The 22,081-nt window shown below is 39.1% G+C and overlaps 1 protein-coding gene across 4 annotated transcripts in view; it reads right to left on the bottom strand.

Moving 5' to 3' along the window:
* slc23a2 (solute carrier family 23 member 2) overlaps window positions 1-22,081 on the bottom strand; it is a 49,114-nt gene that overhangs the window by 6,608 nt on the left and 20,425 nt on the right. For all 4 annotated transcript variants that reach the window (XM_061729455.1, XM_061729456.1, XM_061729457.1 and 1 more), the window contains 12 exons: window positions 19,844-19,942; window positions 18,579-18,695; window positions 16,842-16,999; window positions 11,330-11,418; window positions 11,050-11,117; window positions 8,767-8,948; window positions 5,800-5,920; window positions 4,875-5,031; window positions 3,779-3,926; window positions 3,571-3,676; window positions 2,387-2,654; window positions 1,712-1,807 (listed from right to left, as the gene is read on the bottom strand). In XM_061729455.1, the coding sequence (XP_061585439.1) occupies window positions 1,712-1,807; window positions 2,387-2,654; window positions 3,571-3,676; window positions 3,779-3,926; window positions 4,875-5,031; window positions 5,800-5,920; window positions 8,767-8,948; window positions 11,050-11,117; window positions 11,330-11,418; window positions 16,842-16,999; window positions 18,579-18,695; window positions 19,844-19,942 (1,609 nt within the window). The remainder of the gene's footprint in view (window positions 1-1,711; window positions 1,808-2,386; window positions 2,655-3,570; window positions 3,677-3,778; window positions 3,927-4,874; window positions 5,032-5,799; window positions 5,921-8,766; window positions 8,949-11,049; window positions 11,118-11,329; window positions 11,419-16,841; window positions 17,000-18,578; window positions 18,696-19,843; window positions 19,943-22,081) is intronic.

Below are 22,081 nucleotides of genomic sequence, written 5' to 3'. Positions count from 1 at the left end.
GAGAATCGATTTAGAATTGGGAAATCGATTTTTTCAACACAGGCCTAGCCAACACCATAGTACAAGACGTCCCATACCCACTGAACCAACATGTGACCCCACTACCATCAGAGTGCAGGTACAGAACTGTTAAGTTGGGGAAAAGCCTGACCCCTGAACAGCCATAGCTGTCCTGAACAGCAACCCCACTGGTCTGTCTGCCTGCTTTTGTGCTGTCATTTAAATTGTCTTTGTTGTTATGTATGTCATTTCTGTCATTATTGTTGGTGTACATGTAATGTACTGCCAGTGAAGACAAATCTCTCTACGGGACAAATAAAATAAATCTAATCCAAGCATTGTGCAAGTAATTATCTGCTTCAACTGAAAGAAAGATTGTTTATTTAGCCAACGAGATAATGAGTTTTTTTTTAATAATAGTGTTTTGTGCTTACAGGGTGACGTCATTTAAACATGGGTGGCTGTTGCGGCGAATACACTTGGACCCTGATGATCGCTGCTTCCAGTTTTATTACTTATTCTGTAACTAGAATATTTTGGTCCCAGTATTTAAAGTAACGTACTTTTCGGACTATAAGTCACTTTTTTTTCATAGTTTGCCTGGTCCTGTGACTTATACTCAGGTGAGACTTATTTATATAAAGATATATAACTTCACATGTTCTTAAATGTTCAAACAAACTGAACGACATGACCAAGAAGTACCTACAGCCACAAGAGGACGCTCTAAGCTTGTGACAACTACCGGTATGTGCTACTCCTGTATCACTGAAAATCAATTCAAACACTAACTTTAATACAACCGAGGAACTTGCTTACCAGTAACTAGCTTGTTATGTTAATTCAGCCTCGTTCTTTACGCTGTTGTGTAGCTGGATAACTGTTAGTGTTTGTTAGCATATCGGACACCTATTCTCAGTGTGTTGTTTATGCTATTGTATAGCTGAATCACCGTAGTGTCATGAGAGAAATTTCCCCCCAAAAATGTGACTTATTGTCCAGTGCGACTTATGTTTTTTTTCCTTTCTTCTTCATCTTCATTTTTTGACTGATGCGACTTGTACTCCGTGGGGGACTTATAGTCCGAAAGATACGGTAACACATAGCATTGTGTTGGTTCTGACCTTCTTTTCCATCCTTTTGATTCAAGACTTATGAAGACTGATTGTGTTTTTGCGGTGCACTAGTTCAATGGTTTTTTGAGTTAATTTATTTATTTTCACATTTTTCTTTTACGATTTTCCTTTTAAAAACAGATAAAAAGGAAAAAAAAAGAGGGAAAAAAAAGGAAAAAGAAAAAACTAGAGAAGCCAAACATGTCGAGCCAAATCACCCAATTGGTGGCCCAACAGTTCCTGCGGACCTGCCCTTCTGAACCTATCCAGAATACGGGCAGGCCAACCTATCCTATGTAGCTAGAGCTGTGGCAGAGTGAGCCAGAGGGAAGGGAGATATCAGAACCCTGAGATACTTTCCAATGAGTAACCCTCCCTGATGAATCTCAACGACCGTATTTACAACCACTTCGACTTGTTCTGTCCATTTCTCCGCAAACCTGCACCTGTACCTGCTTAGCAGTCGCAGTCACACCGTTATTTTCCTTCTTTGGAAAGTTTCGCATGCCTCAAACTACCATTTTCCTGTGAAGATTATTCCTCAGCTCATCACCCACACACGTCATCAATAACTAATACATTTGAAAAGTCCTTACCAGGGATGGTGTTGTCCAAAACAAAAGCGACACAACCCCCAACAAACATAGCAGTGGTGAGCAGCACGTTCAACACTTGGTCGATTTCTACGATGCCTGAGAAAGACAGAAGAGACAGAGGATTAAACACTCTCCCCTGGTGTCAGTTTGTGTCCATAATTTAATTATGAATCTCTCATGGACCTAATGTCAGTAAAGTCAAAAAAATGAAAGAAAAGACCACAAAAAGTTGTGTTTCTGTGAAAGGAATCAGTTTATGGAACAATCTGAATAAAGAAAACAATGAATCCAAATCAAACATTACATTCAAAAGAACAATTAAAGCCTGTATGTTAAGTAAATATAATGAAATGTTAGTTAAGTTTGATTGACATAAATTTATGTTATTTGTGAATTTATTTCTTGGGAAAAAGGGGCAGATTAGATAAGATTCTTCTTCTTTCTGCTCCCTTTTCATTCACAATTTATGAACATTTGTGTTTGCATTTGTATTGAATTGTTTGTTTTATTTTTTGAATGAAATAAAGAATATTATGAAATTAAATGAAAAGTTAATTTCAGAAATGTTTTGAAGGCTTTAAGCACAGAACTTCAGGTGCTGAAGAAGTCCCAAGAAGACTAAAAATTGATTTTAAGAACATTTCTTCACATTCAGTCCCAAAGCCAGCGACTCACCAGTGACCAGTGGGTTCTGTTTGAGGTAGCTCGGCAGCATCAGGCCGAAGAAGATGGAGAAGCCCAGGACGAAGAGGTTCCTTGAGGAGTTGAGGTCGACGAACTGCAGGTTGGACAGCCCCACGGCTGTGATCATCCCAAACAAGGTGCAGAACAGCGCCCCCAGGACGGGATCAGGCAGGGAGGCAAACAGGGCGCTGAATTTACCCACAAGCCCCAGCAGCAGCATCATGGCCGCACCGTACTGGATCACACGTCTGCTGCCCACCTGAACGACCAATCACAGACTTCCTTCATACCACATAAATCGTACAGATATGTAGAGACATTTTTTGTTGGTGTTTTCCAGCAAAGTCCAATTAATAAACATGTGTAAACTAGTGTTGTCCCGATCGATCGGACCCGATCATGGCATTTTCAAAACATCGGTATCCGCCAAAAAATCGGGACATACCTAGTGATTAATGTTTTTAATATATTAAATCGTTTTATATATCGTTTCATTTAACGTTACTTCCGGTCGGTGGCCGGCGTCACTTCCGGCCGTCAAAGTAAGTGAAACTAACATGGTTTACATGTTTGAATTGTGAAATTTTATATGTTCATGTTCATTAAGCTGCTGCTATTCCTTTCATGCCATTCAGAATGTTGCACTAAGGTTAAGCCAAAAAGTATTTTAATTTTCTTGTGTTTGTGAGTTTGACTGGATGTCATTCAACTACCTCTTTTGAAGTTACATTTATTGATTTTTGTTATTGCACTATTATGCACTTTTTGTTTTAGTTTACAATTTCAGGTTTTTACATTTTGTGGCACCAGAGCTGATAAGCTTTGTTGAAATAGATGTCCATGTTGTTCTCCAATGGACAATAAAAGAAACTTGGGATAATTTGAGTTTTAGTCCTCTTTTTTTTTTTATTCATTGCCAAAATGTATCTGATCGGGAAAAAGTATCGGAAATGTATCGGGAGCCATAAAAAAGTGATCGGATCGGGAAAAATCGGGATCGGCAGATACTCAAACTCAAATGATCGGGATCGGATCGGGAGTTAAAAAAATCCTGATCGGGACAACCCTAGTGTAAACTTAAGAATGATCAATCTGACATTTGCAAATTCTAAAATATGTCAAATACTCTCGAGAAGATATCGATAAAAGTGAAATAAGAGGCAACTGTGCATTACCTTTGTAATTCCCAGTACACCTATGTTGGGACTGGAGGAGGTGGAGCCATTTCCTGTCCCGAAAAGACCATCCAGCACGCAGGAAATACCCTCCACAAATATCCCTCTGCAGATACAGCAGGAGAAGAAGAGCGGCATAATTAACATCTGGAGCATCATCACCTGTGATGTCCTTCATTAGAACGAGGATGCTGATAAAACGAGTTACCGGTTGATGGCGTGGATGGGAGGTGGAGGAGCACAAGAAAGGCGGGCACAGGCGTAGTAGTCTCCGATGGACTCGATGATGCTGGCCACCACGGCGCTCATCATGCCAATCACCCCTGCAGCGGTTACAGTGGGAGTTCCCCACTGGACTGTGGAAGGAAGAGGGGACAGAGTCGTCAGCTGACAGACAACTGATTTAACAAGCAGCATCTTTCAGATCACACCGGTTAACAAGATGTTTCCTGGTTCAGTTAAGCAGCGCATGTTCCACATGTTCACGATCTACTCGTACCTGCACTCTCAGAAGAGCTGAAAACACTTAACCGTTCCCACCACCATAGCGCTCTTAAACATTGATTAGAGTTTAATCAGACCTCTTTTTTTCAACAATTGTCGTGGTCGGCAAAAGAAACACATATATATTATTTTAGGGTTGTGTATTAGCAAGAACCTCACAATACAATACCTATTGTAACATTTTGATATATCAAAGTATTTTACTTTGTTAACTGGAGGACACTGATAATATTTTCCCAAAATTCTGGCAGAAAAACAAGTCTATTTCTGACTGTTTTGGGTTCTGGTCTTGCCCGTATAGCTGATTGTAAAAACTTTTAATTACATCATTCATTTCCTGTGGGTTCTGGGGAATTGATTATGGATGAGAATGATGACTGATTTGCTAACAATTTGTCAATTTTGTTTCTATACTCAAATCTCCGTAAATTCAAATTATTGTTTTTGTTTTGAGTACATAAGGGTTTTGATTGGTCAAAAGACTCCATGTGCATGTTGCGTTACAACAAAGGTGTTATTACAAAGAGGATACAGATGTTTCTTAAAGTCCAGTCTAAACCTATTCCACATGTTTTGATTCAAAATGCAGAATTAGGCCAAAAGGCAACTCGTTTTCAGGTATGATCGGGTGTTTCTGTGATTGATGAAAATTACTGACAAATCACAGCAGCCATTCTAAGACTTTCACATTTCTGATAATTCTTCTTGGAGAGGTCAAAAGGCAATCTATCCACTAGAAAACACATCCAACTAGAAAACACAGTCCACTTCCACAACCTCCTCCACCTTGAAACACTTACAGGGATAGGGGATTTTGAACCACGGCGCAGCGGTGAGGATTCCCTGACGTGCGTCTGTGCGGGCATAGTAACCGTACTTGTCCACCTCTGGCGGGAAGACGTCAGTCACAGTAAAAATGAAACACAGCAGCCATGAAACACATATGGCCATGATGATCTGGGTGCAGCAGAAAGGAAAACACAATCTGATCAAAAACAGGCTCTACTCTTTAAAGCGGTACAAAGGTAGCAGCTTCAAAGTCCTTTGAAGAAAGATTTAATACATGAAGGAATTGAAAGTAATTATTAAAACAAAAAAAAGGAGAAACTGACCGAGCATGAGACCAAAGAACACTACATTCTGGACAGCGCTATAAAAGTGACTTCACCAATAGGGGGGCAACGGACTTAGCTAAAAATTACAAAAGTTCCTTTGTGCAGCTTTAACAGAAACTGGTTTAAATTAAATGCCACCCTGACGTCTCACCTAGTAGATAAAAAACACGAGTGAAAGCCAGCACCTTTACCCAGTACTAAATGTTTCACTTTACATAAGTGTTCAGGCAATAAATTCTGTTTTAACGTCACTTTCAGCGTCACTCGACAAATTATGTACGCAAACCCAGTGAAGTTGATGACTGGGTTCAAGGTAGAGAAGCTTCCAAGTTTACACTTTAACAGCTCAAATAAAGAGACATCAGCAGGTGTTTTTAATTATTTGACCAGCAGAGGGTAGAAAAAGACAGATTTATCCACAGCTCATGTACCTCCCAGGGGGAACGAGATTAGCTCTGTTGTATAACTTCACGAGTACAGGCAAGCAACTGTAAAGAAATCAAAGGAATTTCTTTGCACAAGAAAACAAACAAAACGTTAGGACTTAAGTCCTCGAGAGGGGAGTCCCGGGAAGTGGAGTTCGTGCAAAGTGCTTAAAGCTGGTACTTACAGGAAACATTTTGAAGACCTGCAGCCGGTAAGAAGTCCAGCCCTTCTTGGCTTTGTAGATGGGCAGGGGGAAGTGAACGTTCCTGGCATACTGAGAGAAGAGCAGCACCAGGAAGATGGTCCTGCAGACACAAACAGGCCTCCTCAGTGGGGTGGACCACAGTGTGGTAATAGCGTCTCCTTTTTAAAAATACTTTACATTCCCCTGCGACAGAACTAATCCTGTACGTGCATGTTCCATTTAGTCCTTTCTATGTCTGACTGGGACTCCAGAGGCTTCAGAGACAATCAATTATCCTAACTGCCTGAGAATCCCTGGCAATTACAGGCACGCGTCATCTGTTCCTTTTGCAGGGAGAGGCCCTCCATCAAACAGCGATGACACAGCAGGAAATGATGTTACGCCACCTTAATATCACAACCATGAAGCACAGCTACCTCCATTAGTCAGTCCTCCAGAGCTCCCCCTGTCTTAATGATCTATAATGTTTCATTTCTGTAACAGAGGACATGAGAATTAGGCCTGTGTTGAAAAGATCGATTCTCCGATTTTAAATCAATTCTCATATTAATTCCTAAAAATTGATTCATATGTCTAAAGATTTATTTAAAAAAAAAAAAGTTTTTTTTTCATCATTACATTACAACTTTTGGTACTTTTTTGTTTATGCCCAAAAAAGGAATATTTTGTTGGACACGAGAATAACTGGTGTCATGTTTTTGCCTTTAAATATGTTTAAAGGTATGAAAACATTAAAGTTTTCAGTTATAATTGCATTTCTTTGCTTTATATACTGTCTTGGGGTTACATTTGCATAAATGTTAAAAACCAAATTCTCATAAATGGGGAAAAAATAAAAGCGATTTCTTTCGTGTTCTGTTTCCTCCCTGGATCCGTTTGATAATTTTGACCCACACGATGTTTCTGAAAGCAGTTCTATCAGCATTCTGGGAGCTGATTGGTCCTTACAGCATCATTAGCTGCCAATACTTGCTGTTGAATCTCAATATAATACTAGTAGTAATATGTTGCATAACTAGACAGTCATATAATTCATGCAACAGCTGAAAAAACAGTTTTATTAACAGTAACCCAAATCAATATCGGATCGAATTGGATCGAATCAAAGCGTGATAATCGATTCTGAATCTTAAGAATCGGAATCGAATCTTGATATTTGAATCGATCCCCAGCCCTAATGAGAATGTTTATTTTTATTGTGTATTTATGTCACTAAACACGTAACTGGTGGCGCTGCGTGTTGCACTGGATTTCTATCTTCATATTTCTATTTTGCTTGGTAGAAGAGCTGCTCCGAGCTGAGCGCAGCACATGCCATCCGTGTGCCAGAGTTTAAAAAAAAATACAAAATTAAATTTTGGCACAGCGCTCTGTGAGAACCAAGGGTGAGAAGGGCAGCTCGGTGAAGTGGTTAGGAGGCGGCAAGTTTTTCATGTTGCTGCGATGGATGAACACTGCATCTTTCTACCCATCGCCGAGAAAAAAGGCCTGGGTTTATTGCATATTGATGAAGAAACAGGCTTCAAAAGAAGATTGTGGGTCTGTGGGTCCATTATATCCCTAAACACAGACAGGGGTTGGAAAGTTTAGGCTCTTCCAGGAGCTGCAGGTGGACACAAGAGTTTTCTGGTATAATTCAGGCAGAGTCTAGAGCAGTCTGCTAGTGAGAGAAACACTCACACTGTGGAGCACGTGGAGCTGCTGGGACAGATGTTCACTTCAAAAGATCATTTTACTGTCAAGGGATAACAATGAGCTTCTGACAGTTTTTAAATACTGTCTTTAAGCACAAGTTGTTGGAGATTTATTTCCTCCTCGAGGCTTTTCTCTTCATACCACAATAGTCTTTAAACTTGTATCACACTGCCTAGAAAAGTGTTTAAACCAGTTTTTCCTTCACTGTCTACGTGCTCTGTCAGATTATCTGTAACTGGATGCGTCGAGGTGTCCTGACCTTTTTTAACTAGGGCGCACCCTGCGGCTTCCCATCTGCAACACCTTTAGATCCACGTCTCGACTGTCTTACACAAGGGGAGGCACCATCTTATGTGAGCAGCCTTCCCAAACATTTATGAAATAAAAGGTTTTGTTGTTTTCCATTTTCAGTTTTTAAATTTAAAAACAATCGAACAAACAGATTTATGTAATTTCTTTTATTTTATGGGTTCTGATACAGGAAAATCGGGGGCCTGACAGTGCACGTAATTTAAAAAAAATAGTGTGCTTTAACCCAGGTAGTTTTAATAGCGACAGCTTTCACAGCACTAACATACAGCTGTAGCAGCTGCAGGCTCAGTGCACCACAACTTTTCTTGTTTTTCTTTTTCCTTTTAACACACAACTGCACTGCTCCCCCACAGAAGAGGTGGCTACAGGTAGGCCTGTGTTGAAAAAAAAAAAATTCGATTTTCCGATTCTAAATCGATTCTCATATTAATTCCTAAAAATCGATTCTTATGTCTAAAGACCAATTTTTTTTTTTTACCTCCATCATTTTCGCCAGGTGAACTTTAATCCCAGTAGTCGGACACACAGTTTGTCATGACACTTCTGAAAAATGCCAGGTGCTTCATGGCAATATGTGTGCGTGGTGACAGAATAAATTAGATAAGCTAAAATGATTTGTTTACTGCATGAACTGTTGCAATTTCTTTCTTTTTTGCACTTTAAATGGATATTGAAAGGCCTGTTGGAGTTATTTATTTCTTAGTTATTTCACAATAATTATTGTGAAATTATTATTTCACTAGTTATTTTACAGTCATATAATTCAGGCAACAGCTCAAAAAACATTTTAAATAACACTAAGCCAAATCAATATCGAATCGGATCGAACCATGATAATCGATTCTGAATATTAAGAATCGGAATCGAATCTTGGCATTTGAATCGATACCCAGCCCTAGCTACAGGTGGATTTTTATCTGCACTACAGCCTGTACTTACAGCATAGCGATGCCCCAGTGTTTGCCAGCCCTCTCCCCTGCAGCCTGGAAGCCTGACAGCCCAATCAGAGCTACCGTGGGGGTGATGGTCAGAGGCCCGATGTACTTGAGCAGCATCCCGGGAAGACCCAGCGCTCCGATGCAAACCTCAATGCAGGACGACACGATGATAGCCCCTTGGATCTGACAGAAGAAACACAAATGGGAGACAGAGAAAGAGGTCATGAAAAAAACACACAGATCATGTTTCAAAGGCAGTGTCTCACAGTCAAGTGCTAGGACTCATTCTTTTCTCACTTTACCTGAAAACCTGTGAAAATCTTCTTAAAATACAACTGCAATTTCAAGTGAAGGTTTAAAACCATAGTTTAAAACATTGTCATACTTTTGAAGAGATATTGTTCCAACGTAAAGCACTCTTTTTTTCCTTTGATGCCACTCAAGGGGATTTGCATGACAGTTTGAAATACCCATCTACAGTAACTTTCTTCATTTATTTGCATTCTCTAACCTCTGCCATCAAACATGCAATATTTGCCCTTTTAATCCTCCTCCTTGAAGCCTACTTTCTCTGAAATGACCAACTTCTGGGGGCAAATATGATGAGCATACTTCAAACCTTAGTAGGTAACAAGTTCTTGTGCTTGGCTGGAGATGTAAAACAAAACAGGATGTCCGTGCCGTAAAAAAAAAAAACCTCTCTTCACATACTTATAGCGGGACAGATGAGAATGTTAAGTCAAAGGTTTTTCCACATATATCCCCATTAATATAATGACAAATATCTGCTGTCTCAAAACAATACAGGCGATGCGATCAGAAATGTCATACCCTGGGTATTAAAAGCCTGTTAATGTACTGAAGTAGACTGTTTGGCTAAATAATGTTAATGTAGTCACTAAGAGTCTTCATCTTTGTATACGTTTTGTATTGGCACAAATGAGCATAAAAATACAACTGTATCGAGTTGAAATCAGTTCAGGAAGGAATATATATATATATATATATATATATATATATATATATATATATATATATATATATATATATATATATATATAAAACCTTGCTTTATTAAGTGTCGTTTAAGTGTTCACGACTGTGTCAAGCCACAACTCTTCACTGCAGAGAATACTTTGGTACTCGTTAAATTAATTTAACATTTAAAACACAAATCCAACATATTCTTCAAAATAAGAACCATCAATAGTCCTTCAAGATACCGACAAAAATGAGCAGTGGCACCAACGGCACAATATGACAACTGTCAGAAGAAGCATCTAGCAACTGTGAATGGTCCAGGACCAAAACCCATCAGGGACCTCCTGACCAGGTCAGAACCTTCCAGACCCCTCAGGTCACCTGGATCCGGTTCATCAGTTACTGGAGTCAGAACCAGACATGGACAAGCTTCATTCAGCTTGTATGCTCCACATGTCTGGAACAAACTCCTAGAAAGCCTCAGATCAGCTGAAACACTCCCTGTATTTAAGTCCAGGTTGACTGCATTTGAGCAGAGCTCTAAACCTGCACAGTTACTTTTAAACTTGTTTAGAAACATGATCATATTTGAACTACTGATTTGATCTGATTCTTACCCATTCTTTTTTGTTTGAATTTTAAATCATGTTTATAATTTATGTTTTAATGTCTCTAATTCAACACACTTGTTGAATTGTGCTTTAGAAATAAACTGGCCTTGCCTATAATAAAATGGGACTAAATGTCAGATTCAGCTTTACGTCAACATTTGCTTTGCAGCAGTGACTCAGCAGATCCTACCTCTGTGGGCCAGTTTTCTGCAAAAAACGCTGTACACAACCAGTCAATCCTTCCCTTTATCTGAACTGCATCTAAAAATCACATTAACGAATCGCATCATAAGCTGCAGAATCATGGCATCACTGTTGTGAGCGATAAGCCCGTTTGTGTGCTCTTCGGTCACCTGTCATGTGCACTTTCCTCCGTTTTACAATCTGATGCGGCCTGATTGAGTTTGGTCTCATTCACATGTCACATAAAAAACAATTACTCAGCGCGGCTTACGCAAACTGGAAAGGTTAACACAAATTAGCAGCATCTGTTACACAAAGCTAAAACTGGCAGACATTCAGAAACGTCGACTGTTTGGACAAAGAACCCTGCCAAGAAAGAGTAGTCATTCAAATATTAGATTATGAAATGCTCAATATTGTGTAAAAAGTTGCAAAATCCAGCTACTAAAGACGTAGCCATTTATAGTAGTTTGTAATTTTCAAACTCCGTTTTTGTGTTTTTGCCTCACCTCCCGTATCCTGGGGTGCCAGATGTGCTCTGTATGGAGGAGCTCTGTTCCGTTCAGCGCTGGAATCTCTGGACAGAGGAGAAGAAGAAGAAGAAAAGACTTAAATTAAATGAAATGCTTATGTAAATTCTAGATTTTTAACTTAATAAGCATGCAAACGGTCTAATCTAATTCAGAATATGAAGCCCTCTGTTTTCTCTGCAGGCTCTAATGAGAGCATGTGGAGCTGAGATAAAAGTAAACAGGGTGTGTTTTGATTAAGTTAGGACAGACGGGTTACCTGTGCTGTTACACTTCCACTTGTCCAGGGACAGGATGGCTCTGGCTGGTGCAAGGAAAGCAAATGCGCTGGCCTGGAACAAAGGCAGCCTAAAACACACACAAACAACAAATCTGTTCACAAATGTCTTCCAGAGACTGAATAAAAGCCTGTTGCCTAACAGCAGCATGGGGATATGAAGTTCTTAGTATTCTAGCTAACCATTTTTTGAATGTCTTCCAAGACTGTAGGGTGTGGGCATTTTCCTGGAGCCTGTACTGAAAAGTGGGATTTAAGGCTTTAGCCTTTAGTCAATTCTTTTGAGAAAAAAAACAAAAAAAAACAAACGTCCTATAATTCCTAGATGATCCTGTGGACCCATCTTTATGAGAAATGGAAATTCCCACGGAGATGGAAGCTTATTCAAAAAAAAACTATAAAAAAATAATTAAAGCAGTGATTCACACCAGGGTGCAGCTAAAATAAAAACACATGTAACGGATTAATTTTACAGAATACACATCTGCATCTATGGACAGATTGTATAAAGTGATGCGGTTACTTTCTTCTTTTTTTTGGATTCTGCTTTCCTTCCTCTCTTCCTTCCTTCTCGGCTTTTACATCGTTGCAGCCGTGGTATATATATTTTCAAATCTCCATATCTGTTTGAGATCACAGTTTATTCTTTTTGAAACTATGCAGCTCTTCCAGCTGGGAGTAGAAGTGATATTCTCCATCATGTGTCTGCTGCTGGTGGTGGCTGTTTGACTCACTGAAGCCAAAGATGAAAAGACACTTGCACTATGCTGAAATGACGAGGCTGTTTCACTGCTGACTCACGTACGGTCAGTTAAACAGAGCAGGGGGAAGTGAGGCCAGTTATTGCTGGCATACATTTATTTCATTCTTGTAATCATGAAAGAAAGAAGACAGAAGTCATTACATTTCATTCTGTTCAGGGTCCCGAGGGAGCAGAAGATCGATTTTAGATTAGCAGCAAAATACAAGTAAAAAGTTCCTCTGTTTACTTGGATGAACTAATTTTACTCACTATGAAAATTGATTTTAACGGTATCAAAATATCTTATTACTGCTGTGCATTTTTCTATAATCTTCGCTATTCTAAAAGCATTTCCACGTACACTTTTCTTTTTCCCCCCCTTGCACCCTTCCTGCTCTCTTGTGGACATGTGCCACTCAAATACACATCATCTTTGTAGTACGGTAGAACCAAAAGCCGCATGGTCGAACAAAACCCCAAGTTTATGTTTTGATTTGATTTCTTCACCTAATACAAAAAAGAAAAGCAACAATATGCAAATAAGTTGGATGCAAGATTGCTCTACAGTACTAAACTGAAAAGTCCACACTTGACTGTGGCCACATGTTTCCACATTATACATGCAGAGCTTTAAAGGGACATTCAGTAAATATGCATGTGCCAGAGCAAATCATCTGGAGCCAAGTGACATCTGGTTTATTATAAACAGTTTGCACAGTAAGGGTTTATGACTATGTGTAAAAAAGGAAAAATTCCCCACAAAGTTTTTCTTAATATATGTAACCAAGCTTAAATTAAAGCAGAGACTTGAAGAGCTAAAACCACAGACCGTATCCTTGTTTGTAACAAATAATTGTACATGTGTAGCCTGCGTGTATGGAAACCACTTCAAAAGTATAGATGTTAGTACACTGTTTCTGATGTTAACCACCTCCATTCATCATCCCCTTCGCCCTGCAGTTGTCTTCTCCCTCCTTCAGTTATTTATATTCAGTGGCATTTCTCGGGAGACAGTCGTCCACAGAGAGATGGACAGATAGGCACTATGTTTGTCTGTCTGTCTGTCACCTCAGCACGGCCTGGGAGAGAGAGTGGGCTGCTGGTGTGACAGGAATGTCACTCAGGTTGAAGCCAAGACCAGTCTCTTGTGTGTGTCTTTGTTTGTGTCAGGGAAACGAGGAAGAACTGGGCGAGGGAGAGAAAGGCGGATAACAACTTACATAACTCAACTTGAGAGCCAATGGCCTCAAACAAAGTTTCTCACTGTTTATATATATGTGTGACATGCAGCAGTGAGGAAAGGGGAAAAAAGTATCGGGCCATTTTGGAAGTTATTGAGGGGGAAAAAAATGTTTCATATCTAAATTGATACGGAACATTAATTTGTAGTAGTTTTCTTTAAGGTCCAACAGATGGCGCTAGTTTAACTATCAGCTTGACCCACTACATGCCCTTCTGACCTGCCAGTCAGACCAAGTTGATACACAAAAAGGATTGCAGAAGCTGTGCCTGGAGTCACAAGGCAAGGCGACTCAGAGGTTACTGGCCAATTGAAACTGTCAGTTGTGAGCTTGTAAATCACAAAATAATAAACAATTCTGAATCCTTTTTCTGATGTTTTTCAAAAGGAAACACATGCTGGGAGACTGCGGTGGCGGTTAAGGCTAGCCGGTTCAACACCATCCAACTAAAATACTAAAATAAAAAGCACATTTTATGCAGGTTCTAGATAACCAAAAACACTTGGCTGCTATGACTTTTAGATCAGGAAATACAAAAAGATTAATAAAGCTGGCGTGTCTGCTGCACCTCAGCAACAATATTGAGACAGGAAGAATATGTTACAAGATGGAACGATTACGTTTATTAAAGTGAAGGGTAACCGTTTAGCTCCCGTAACTGATCCTCTTATGAAAGAATAATAACACCCAATGCCAAGATGGCAGGCTTTTCATTAAAACAAGGCCCCAAAAAGTGAGATAACATCCATAGAAACTAGCCACACCTAATTTCAGTTGTTATTTCACTGGTGGGATGGAGGACTGATAAAGGGAATCTTTGGTTACAAAATGTAAGAACATCAGACTCTACATAAGCAACCTCATGCTTGTGTAACTGGAACATTTATAGCAAAAGAAACAAAAAAAAGGGGGGGGGGGGGGGGGGGGGGGGCTGGACCTGTGCACCTGATCGGAGGATGATGGCAGAGGGGAAGCGAGGAAGGAGGTGTGTTTGCTGACATAATTTAGAAAATATGGGTTTAAAACAAAAAAACTATTCGACCAGACACCTTTGTGAGAACTAGGCCAAACGCATGATTCTTGACAAGTGTGTGCTGGAATGTCTAAAAGTAGGTCTTCCAACTAAAACTGCACAAACAACTGCTGCTGGGCCTAATCAATTATAGCTCGAGAGTTATTCACATCACTTGCCCAGAAGTGATGCAACAGCGCACCGCATGGCGCTCCCTCTTCTGCAGTATATGTCCTCATCTACTTAGTCTCTGGAAATCTTCTCCCCTCAAGTTTGCTTATCAATTCAAAAAGCACAAGCTACTTCTGGAAAACCTCCTTTTTACTCCTGTTAAAGATAAAGGTTTGTTCTCGCTGAGCAATGTCCATCACATCGACAAAGTGGGGAACTTCACATGCCGAGCAGGCACTGATATGGTCTACTTAAAGGCACGCTCACACTCTTGAACACATCCCATGGTTACAAGAGGACAAACAGAGAAAGGGGAACTTCATGTTTGGATGAATGGTCCTTGTCTTTAAGTGGTACTTAGCGACGAGAAAGAGAAAGTGGCAGAAACAGTGGGATGAATATTAGTTACCAGAAGAGTGACTAAACAACCGACAGTAGAGGTAATTGTTCCCTCGGTTGTCTGGCACTAACAATACCAAGTTATTGAGTTTTGTTCCATTATTCCTGCAAACATGCAACAATCTTGACTTGTTTCTGGACGAGGTGAACATGAAGCTTCTTTTTTCTCCCCCACAGTGCAGTTTTAAGTGGCATTTTAAATGTAGCCCCACTTTTGCGAAGCTTGGAAAAGCTTTCGTAGAATAGGCCTAAAAGGCTGCAGATCACAGATGCCCAGCTCGAAATCGTACCAGAGCCCATTTACGGGCGGAAATTCCTCCACAGTCCTCCAATCATTTGAGAATATTATGTAACGTCGATGGAGAAACGCGCAAGTCCCTTCAATTGTTTCTTTGGAGGATTATGTTTTTTAACGTCTCAATGATTTGTTGACAAAATAGATCCTCTGACCAACTTTGCTCCTCAAAACCTATCATGGGTACTGGTTTTGTATCATTACAGTCATGTCCTTGAAATGACATCGTTTTTCCATCGTTTTTCTCTCCACCTCATTACTACCGAAGCAAAACTCTTTATAAAATAAGTTTCAGCCCAAAACTACTAGGATTCTGGCAAAACGTAAAAGATGAAATTAAGGGATGTCTAAATATTGAACTACCTTTAGAGCCATCCTATTTTATACTAGAAATATTACCAGAAGATCTAGATGATAATCAAAGATTATTATTGAGAGTCCTTCTTGTTTCTGCTAAGAAGATGATCACGGTCTCCTGGCTGAAGCCCCAGCCCCCCACAGTGACCCAATGGAAGGAGAAGGTTAAGGAGATTTTCTACATGGAAAACATAACAGCAAGGCTACATTTAAAAATGGATGTCTTCTCGATTAAATGGTCGCCAATTATTTCATATTTCCTCAACTGATGTGATCTGCTATATGTGAGAAGTGACTTTCTTTTGTTGTGGTATTCTTGATTTTTTTTTACTTGTGGTTTTTCTCTCTTAATTGTGCACTGTGGTACATGTGCACTCATACCCCTCTGCCTATGGACTACTCCTCATAGGGATTATGTGACACATGGACAATGAACAGATGCAGAAACCCACGGACTACTTCATGCTGACACCCTTGCTGTATTTTTGGCTGTATGACTGCACTATATGTCTGAACTTGTTAAAAGAAATAAAAAGAAGTTAAAAAAAAAAAAAAATGTTTCAGATAACTTTTTACAGCACTGAGACAAAGGTCCTTAATTACATCCGCTCTAATATGGATAATGGCAACATTTACTGGATCTCAAGTGCTGCATTCGACATGGTCGACAATAACATCTTGGTAGACCAGTAGAGCTGGGTGGGACTTGCTTGTACATCACTTGCCTGCTGAGTATCATATCTAAAAGACAGGGACTATTTTGTGTCTTTAGGTAACTACAAATTAGAGTTATATATAAATATAAAAATGTGTTACTATAACTACGCAGATGACTTACAAATCTATATAACCATCTCACCAGGAGAATATAATCCAATTCAAACATTTATCAAATAAATTCATCAAATTAAAGAGTGGATGTGTCAGGTTTTTGGGGGGTTTAATGAAGATGAAACAGAAATAAGAGTGTTTGGAGCCAACTACTGTAACGCTGTTTTCAAGGGTCTCCATAAAAAAAAAGTACCGGTACATCAAACAGCTTCAGTTAGTTGAGAAGGCTGCTGTCCTCACTAAGACCAGGAGAGTGGACCATATAACTCCAGCTCTTAGATCTTTACACTGCCTTCCTGTCTGTCACTGATTCGATTTTAAAATCCTGCAGTTGGTTTATAAACCTCTGAACTAAATATACCTTTTCATGTCATTGTGACTTTTCCATATCTGGACTTGTTCTATATTAGTGTCTGTAATAGTGTCTGGTGTGTCTGTGTGCGTACCTGCAGCCCAGCGTGGTCTGCAGCAGCGTGGTGATCCCCACGCAGAAGAAAATAGTCCCTATGAGCTGACTGGTGGCCCACTGATCAAAGCCGACGCACATCGCCTCTGCAAGGAGAAACGGCACTGCAATAGTCCCACTGAAGCAGGTCAAGTAGTGCTGAAAAACAAAAAGATGTCTGGTTCAGGGGCCGGCGTGAGGGTGCACAAATGCATGTATACATGTGTGAATGAAAGAATGAATGAATGAATGAATGAATGAATGAATGAATGAATGAATGAATGAATTTTATTTTTGTGTCATGTCCGAAGACCCATCCCTTACAGGATTATAAGACACCAGAAACAGAAAATCATCAATACACAATATCACACGCACTTAATTGGGAGCTGCACAATGTACACCGGAAAAACAAAATAAATAAATCAAAAACCAGAATGGATATTTTTACATATATGTTATTTTTCTTCGCCTATCCCACGCTTTCTCCAAATAGTCAGCAAGAGCAAATACTTTATGATCAAAAATCCATTTTAGTGTCTCAGCATCGCTTACCCACATCAAATCCAAATTCTTACACTTATCAAATAATGTTTGACGCAGTTCATGATACAGAGGACAATAAAATAGAAAATGGAACTCATTTTCAGTGTCATGTGTGTGTCTGTTATGGCTTGGCACGACTTTAATTCTGGAGATGAAACCTGCACCGACTGCAAACCAATTAACTGGAAGTACAGCTTGAAAACAACACCGTCCACCACCCTCTTTTAGAATAAACTGCAAACTTAAAAAGTGTAATCCATACACCTTGTTCCCTGTTCATCAATTTTGCACAAACTTTTTTTTTTTATCAATACAACAGAATTAAAAGTATGAATTTAGGTGTGACTGTGGGTGAATGTGGCTCGTACTGTAAAGTTTGCTGAATGTTTCTTAAATTTTACATAAATGCAGTCCATTTAGTGATACCCTGGGGGACACTGTGGCACAAACAGCATTCAGTCTACAACTAGAGAGCAGGGAACGAGACTCCAGTGCGTGAGTTGGCTTACACACAAAGAAAAAACAACCAAAAAAACATTTCCAGGCGTAGTAATAAAAACCCCTGTGGTGAGTTTCCCAGCCAAGAAACATCTCATAAGAGAGTTTGGACAAAGAAGCAAGTAATCCATTTGCTGTTTCATTATGCTATTTTTTTGTTGTTATTTCAAACGCCTGCCCCAACAGTCTCGAAAAAGAGTCCACAGTTTTGTTTTAGTGGGATTTTAACGGCAGGAAGTCCATTTTGACTGCGGACAAGGGAACTAAACAGAGAATGTCGTTAGGGAGGTTTAAAATCTGTTAACGTTACGCTGTCTCCCAAGAAGATTCATCAGTGTTTAAAAACACAGTCACACGCAGTTAGTTCTGGGTGAGACATTGTGCTGTTGGCAGGCTTTATAGCAGTGATTATAGTTACAGTTTATCAAAGGCAGATGACAAAAGACGGCTGTCAGACACCGGTGGACGGTGATCACACAGTGAAGATATTAACGTGATGATCAACAGGAGCAAAATCTTTTCTTTTTGTGCATCTGGTGTGCAGCTAAATAATGAATACTGCAAGCTTTTAGAGGAAAAATCACTGCATTGGACTGACATGTACAACACAATAAAGGATGAGGCACACCCAGGTTATAAAGGACATGTGTAGGCGGTGTTTTTACAGGTGGTCATGCTCCAGGTGAGGATTTACCTGTAAGCCTAAGAACACACACAGGTACCAGGGTGGAGTGTCCTCGATGGTATAGATCATGTCCATCCGCCTGGCATCTATACTGTCTGTGCTGTCAAGCGTTTCAGACATTGAACTCTGCACACAAAGAAACAGCAAGATCATTTAAAAAACGTTTTTTTCTGCATGTTTTGTTTGCTTTTGTTTTCTTAGCTTTAGGTAAATGTCAAAGTCATGCAGTACTGCATGATTTACCTATGTAAAAGTACAAGAAGGTGCTTGCTAAGAGTTAGGGCTGGGCGATATGGACCAAAAGTCATACCTCGATATTTTCTAGCTGAATGGCGATACTCGATATATATCGATATTTTTTCTGTGCCATAATTGGGGTCTCCCCCAAAGCATTATAGCATAGCATCTCTGTTAGCTTCATTTTTTCTGAGGCAAACCCTTAAAAAAAACAGTCAGTTTTAATACAAAGCCTCGTGCCAAATGTCACACAGGTACCTTTATTAACAGAGGTCTGCACAATATCAACATGTATAAAACAAATGAAATAAAATAAACTGCCTGCATATATAGAATAAAAATGCTTCTTGAATAAAATAAAACAAATATCCCTTTCCTGCATAACAATTAAATTAAAAGAGGTTGACAGTTGTGCAAATAACAAAACATTTGTGCAAATCTCAAATAAAACATTCAAGTCAATTTGTCACAAAATAAGCTATATCAAAATCATTAAAAAAATAAAATAAAATGTAAATCGATATAAACGATATTGTCTCGTACCATATTGCGTTTCAAAATATATCGATATATATTAAAATCTTGATATATCGCCAAGCCCTACTAAGAGCTATGTTAAAAAACAACCAGCCAGTGAGGTTACTGGTTGATGAACACTGTTGTGTGATTTTACAGGAGTAAAAGTGCTATTCAGTATAAAATGAATAGTTGTATGACTGTTGTCTGAATGAGAATTTTTGATGACGGTTAAAAAGAAAAACATCAGGTGCTTTAAAAACTGCTGAAGTGTTTGCTGTGGTATCAAACCACACATGGATAACAGCTTTCAAGATGCAGAAGAAAGGTTAAGCAAAAAAGCCACCTAAAGTGTGATGCTGACTGCGGTTTACTAAATTACAATGTCACTACACGCATGGGCCTGTAACTGGATGAGTAAGATCTTTTAAACCGCGTGACTGCATCTCTGTCTGCCCTTTTCTTCTTCTTTTTAACAAGTTGGACTGTGTTTCACTTCCATGTTTTTACTTTCCAGTTACCTTTTCTGCCACTTGATTATCCTTAGTGTAGATGGCCATCAGCTCCGTGTTCTCAGTATCCTGGTCTCCGGCGGCACCGCCCACTCCATTTACCACCACCTGAACACCAAATAATACATATTCAGGTTAGGGCTGAGCAATATATCGAGATTTCAATATATATCGATATATTTTCAAACGTGATATGGTACGAGACAATATCGTTTATATCGATTTAAAAAAAAATATATATATAAATATATATATATTTTTTTTTTATGATTTTGATATAGCTTATTTTGTGACAAATTGACTTGAATGTTTTATTTCAGATTTGCACAATTTTTTTGTTATTTGCACAACTGTCAACCTCAGTGGAAAAGTCTGCCTGTTACTGTCTACATTGTATTAATTGCACAGTGTATTTTAATTTAATTGTTATGCGGGAACGGGATATTTGTTTTATTTTATTCAAGAAGCATTTTTATTCTATATATGCAGGCAGTTTATTTTTATTTCATTTGTTTTATACATTTTGATATTGTGCAGACCTCTGTTAATAAAGGAACCTGTGTGACATTTGGCACGAGGCTTTGTATTAAAACTGACTGTTTTTTTAAGGGTTTGCCTCAGAAAAAAATGAAGCTAACAGAGATGCTACGCTATAATGCTTTGGGGGAAACCCCAATTATGTCACAGAAAAAATATCGATATATATCGAGTATCCCCATTCAGCTAGAAAATATCGAGATATGACTTTTGGTCCATATCGCCCAGCCCTAATTCAGGTTAGCATTTTCATGTTATATACCTTATATCCAGGGTTGCCTTGACTACAGTTTACCAAAACAATGCAAACCATAAGGTAGCATAACGATGACGGCTATATTGTTGGCCAGCTGCTGAAACCAGGTGAAAAGAAGACATGGATCATCAAAGTCTGTGTGCTAAACCGACACGCTGTCTGGGGTCAAAGAAAGGAAAAAACAAATAAAATTGAAATGTAAGTAATCAAATTTAGCATCCTGGACGTGAACATGTCCTCCCTGCAGTATGTAAGCTTACCAAACAAGCACATTTCTTCCTGAGTGTACGAGTTTTGTGTGGATGTGTGCTTTTCTTAAACATGCCAACAACGTGTCCTTCTTTCAGTCGGCACAACAGAAGAAAACAGAACAGAAGAAAACCCTTCAGGAAGACAACAAGACTAGACTTGAGGATGACGTTTTTCTGAAGGATTCCAAGTAGGACAATAAATGCAATCATCAACTGAGACAATTCTGTTGATATTTTATTACCTGGAGGGACAGGTCCTTTTTACAGCCAAGTCTATGAATAACAGCCCTATAATTACAATTGTGGAAATTATCTGCACGTGCCAACATATTCTACTAAGTCCAACGTGACAATCCCAAACTGTAAAACACAGAGTGCAAGAGAGGGAAAGCAAAGTAAGTTAGAAAATTAAAAAAAAAAAAAAAAAAATGGAAAAGGAAAGTCTTGTTTTTGTGGTAAAAGCGAACACCAGGAAATCTGACAGGAGAAACTGATTGTTTATGCAAATGGCGAGCGCTAATCTGCTGCAAGTTTCTAAGGGAAATCCTCTTCAAGCTTCATTCATAAAGCCATATTCATGTAGTCGTACGTTTCTGGAAAGCAGACACTCATTGGCGTCTTAGGTTTGTTTGGATCCCCACCAGCTCCCTGGGATTTTCTTAAGACTCTTAAGCCACTAAATAACCAACCGTTAAATCAGCTGGTTGCAAATTCCACCAGAGTGCCAAATTGTTCAGGGAAGGCGTTTTAACTTTTTTGTTGCCAAAAAAAATCTGCTGCAGCTGAAAATGATGCAGTGGAGAGCAATGACCAGGGTGTCTACAGGTTTGACCAAGTTAAATGTAAGACTTTTTAATACCATTTTTAAAACAAAATTTAAAGACCAAAAAGACAGTCATTAAGAAATCCAGCGCTGAGGTCAAGGTTGCCAGATCTGGCTGACAGGTTCCAGCCCAAACGCGATGTAAAACCCACCGAAATGATGAAAAACCAGCCCAGATCATGCATTCTCTATGTCAAAACCATAAATGATTAAATAATACATTTCAAGTCATAAGCTAATGAACCCAAAAAATAGTTCAGGCTCCAAACAAAGAATACAATTAAATTGAGGAGATTAAAGCAAATATAATATCAGTAAGTTTCTACTTTTCTCTGCCACAATGGAAACTTTTTTGTTAATAATTTTTCCTAAATATTTAG

This window comes from Cololabis saira, chromosome 9, assembly GCF_033807715.1.
Source record: "Cololabis saira isolate AMF1-May2022 chromosome 9, fColSai1.1, whole genome shotgun sequence".
NCBI classification, from domain to species: domain Eukaryota; kingdom Metazoa; phylum Chordata; class Actinopteri; order Beloniformes; family Belonidae; genus Cololabis; species Cololabis saira.
The sequence above is the reverse complement of the archived record's forward strand: the minus strand, read 5'-3'. Positions and strand labels throughout refer to the sequence as shown.